The 3770-nt window shown below is 38.4% G+C and overlaps 1 protein-coding gene across 1 annotated transcript in view; it reads left to right on the top strand.

Moving 5' to 3' along the window:
• Positions 1-1423, top strand: part of LOC144628552 (heat shock 70 kDa protein 12A-like) — a 6945-nt gene extending 5522 nt beyond the window's left edge. The window contains exon 5 of the mRNA XM_078486668.1: positions 330-1423. Within this exon, the coding sequence (XP_078342794.1) occupies positions 330-1405 (1076 nt within the window). The 3' untranslated portion in view covers positions 1406-1423. The remainder of the gene's footprint in view (positions 1-329) is intronic.
• The last annotated feature ends 2347 nt before the right edge of the window (positions 1424-3770 follow it).

Raw genomic sequence — 3770 nt, 5'->3', positions numbered from 1 at the left:
AAAAAATGTTTGGGGAGGAAAATTTTTCATACCCACCTACAATGGTCAGATGGTCCGTCCCTTAGTTCCTAGTCTTGACCAACTACAGCGATAACTGGAAAATAGAACATAGTTCCCTTTACAAAAGAAGTAAGTCAAGACATTGGTTACACTAACCAGCTGAAACAAGACTCGAAAAACATATCATTACCCTCTACGAAAAAAAAGCCGGTGATCATTAGTATCCACGTCGCTGTTTACTCTTCGTTGTTTCAGGTACCATAACGCACTGTTAATTGTTTGACTTCATGCTTCTTTTAACATTCAGTTGTCTTTACACATTTGCAAAGGTGGAACGCTGGACGTTCCAGCTCACGAGATCTTGGCTGACGGCACAATAAAAGAAATACACAAAGTGACCGGCGGCGCCCACGGTGGAATATACGTCGACAAAAAGTTCGAAAAGTTGCTTGAAAATCTGTTTGGCATTGAAATTGTCGAGAGGTTTCGCAGAGAGCATCCTGTAGAGTGGCTTCGACTGATGAATGATTTTGAGATAAAGAAAAGAGGAAGGCGAGCATTTGATGGCAAACCCACACGAATTATGCTTCCACGCGACTTTATTAATATAGTCTCCAGACCTAGTAATCCTAATTTTGCCATGCGCTTTGGAAAGCCTTGCAATCTCGCTGATGTGGAGATACTCAAAGATGAGTACCTCTGCTTGGGGCCGAAGGCGATGAAGAATTTGTTTGATCCTACGGTCAATGGAATCGTAAGACATATGAAAGATTCTGTGTTTAAGAGCCCTGTACTTAAGAAGGTAAGCTGTTTATTTATGGTCGGTGGTTTCGCCGAATCTGTCATCCTTCAAGAAGCAATCAAAACAGCATTCAGCTCAAGATATAAAATACTCGTCCCTAACTCTCCTGGCATTGCAGTTGTCCAAGGTGCGACCATGTTTGGTCAGAAGCCAACTGTTGTTACTTCAAGAGTCATGGCCACAACATACGGTTTTGAAACCAACAGAAACTTTGATCCCAAGGTACATCCCCTCGCAAAGAAATTTTTTGCTGAAGGTGTCGCCAAGTGCAAAGATATATTTGATATTGTTGTAAAAGAAAATGATGCTGTGAATGTCGGGGAGACAAAGCGTGTCACTCGGAATCCATTATACAGTGATCAGAAATCTGTTTCATTTCAATTTTATACTTCTACAGACCCGAATGTTAAGTACACAACCGATGCCTCGGTGGGTCCCTCCATAGGAAAGGTGGTGGTCGATTCACCTGACACCTCAAAAGGAAAGAACCGCGATATCGAGTTGTGTGTCTTTTTCGGGGGAACGGAAATAAAAGCGACCGCAGTCGATAAGAGCAGCGGAAATGCTGCGACTGTGTACCTCGACTTTTTGAGTAAATCATGAATTTGAAGTTTAATACTAGTGGTTGATCAAACATCTAAGTCGGACTTATCATAATAGTCCAGTAACAAGTTAAATTTATCATGCAAGGCTTCCTAATGAGGATGTTTGGTTTAAAAAGGAAAAAAATGCGGCTTATTTTCATTGTTTTCATTTTGACAGAGATTTTTTTCTTTACAGTTTTTGTGTCCAAGAAAAAAATTGAGGGTGTGGGTGAGGTTAACTGATAGCTGACAGACCCTGACAATCGACTAAATTTTTAACTGTTAGCTGAGAAACACTGCGTTTTTAACTTAGGATTAGCTGAGATTGATAAATTTTATCTAAATATCCTGGGCACACACACAAATAGGCCACTTTGAGCATAGTTAAACCTTGACGGAAACATCGAGTTGCGTGACCAAAACGGCAAGACTATACTCCCGACAGGCCTATCGGCGAATAAATGCCAATTCGGGTCGCAAGCATTTTGAAAGCTTCAGAAAGTCATGGCCTTAAGGTCGCGGGGGACACCTTAGGCTCATCATTATGCATTTATTTAAAGCGTATGCACGAAGTACAACGACTGACATCGACCACTTTACGAGATATTTTATGACTGGACAAAAATATGGGCGCCTGCGCGTGATTTGTAAAAAATCCCTGTTTCTTTGATATTTTAACCAATTTAAAACAACACTTAGCGATGTATTATATGGATGTATTATATGGATTTTAGGGAGTGTTTGAGCTTATTTTCATTTAGATTTGAATATTTCTGCAACTCAGAGTAATCACAAAAACATTCGGAATAAACAATCGTGTCCTTTTTAAAAACGCATTGTTCTCACTATAAAAGCGTGGAATATAATAACCATAAATACATCTCTCCTTGGCAAAATGATCGTATTTAGGTCGGGAGACCTTCGGAAATCTCAAAGTTTGGACTTTTCCGACAATTTTGTGGCAGAGAATACAGCGCGGATACAGAACTTCATGAGTTGCCACTGCAGATAGGTAAACTATGAATACTGTAGTGTGTCATAACAGAAGCGGAATTTTAAAAGAGCGCTTATAGAAAGAGGTAGAAGACATTAAATTCAAATTTGCGCACTTAAACCGCCATAACTTGCTGGTAAATTTTAAATTAAAAAATCCGCTTCTGTTATGACACTCTAGAGGTATTGACTGATTAGTTTTTGACAAGATTACAGTGTGCTGTCTCCTACTCGTTCCGCAAACTCTGCCACAAAATCATGTTTTTCCCAATTTGGCACTAACGAGGCTATAACATCGCCAATCTTTCATCATTTCTTTGTCTCTGTAAAATTTGAGCTTAATCGCACCCATTATAGCTGAGAAATAAGCGTTTTAAAAGATGCAGTTCAAGCAAAATTTTCCTTCATGAATTTATTCATGCTGTAGGTGTCCCCCGCGACCTTGAGGAAAAAGTTCCATGAACGCCACGAAAAAAATACTAATTAATTTACGCGTTTGACATTTATAGAAATTACAAGAATATAAAACTCACTAAAAAATCATAACTAAAATTTGTCGAAATTAAACTAATAGCTGAGAGTTGGCCAAAAAGTTAGCTGATAACTAACGTTCCAGTACCTCCATCCAGGCCCTCGAATTACTTACTCTTTGTCAACAATTGTTAAGTTTGAGTTGCTACATTTCCTTTGTTTCTTTATCAGTCGCGTGAGACAGAGTACAAATATAAGGTTTAGTCTCGCCTTTCATATTTTTGAGTAAGGGTTCGTTGTATTGAAGACTCGACCATAAGCACATGATTTTAAACTTAGTAGTTTTTCACATTGTACAAGGACTATTGGGGGAGGGGTAGCTGAAGGATTCGCATGCAATTTATGACGATTTGTACGGATGGAATTGAATTCTATTTTGGCGATTTCTTGACAAGTGGAACATTTTGAAATCAGAAATGGCGGTTTTCGAAATGAATGACGCCCTTTTTGTGCAAGGACGTCATGACTGGCAAGTGACCACCCTTAAATAAACAATTACAGATTGATTCACATCATACAAGTTACAATACCTTTGTAGATAGAGAAACTTCAAGGAAACCCAGGCAGAATAGGCTTATTTAACCTGTGCAATGTTATCTCTAGTAGTTTTTTACTAAGCAAAGTTAAGCTATAATCAAGCGCTTTTCTAAGTAGTTTTCAACTTATTTAGACATTTTGGTTAGTGACATGATGGACATTGTATTTCAGTTGACATTTTAATCCAGGATATTACCAATTGGCCAAAGAGATGGCCTTTGTATCTGTTTTGAAATACATGTATTTAGAAGTTGTTGACTGTACTGATATACATCACTGTAAATAAAGTACTTTTTGCTGTATGCTTGTGTTTTCTTGGTTTC

The sequence above is a fragment of the Oculina patagonica genome, chromosome 10 (genome assembly GCF_052425735.1).
Source record: "Oculina patagonica isolate OP01 chromosome 10, crgOcupat, whole genome shotgun sequence".
In the NCBI taxonomy this organism is placed as follows: Eukaryota; Metazoa; Cnidaria; class Anthozoa; order Scleractinia; family Oculinidae; genus Oculina; species Oculina patagonica.
This window is presented reverse-complemented; position numbering and strand designations above follow the sequence as displayed.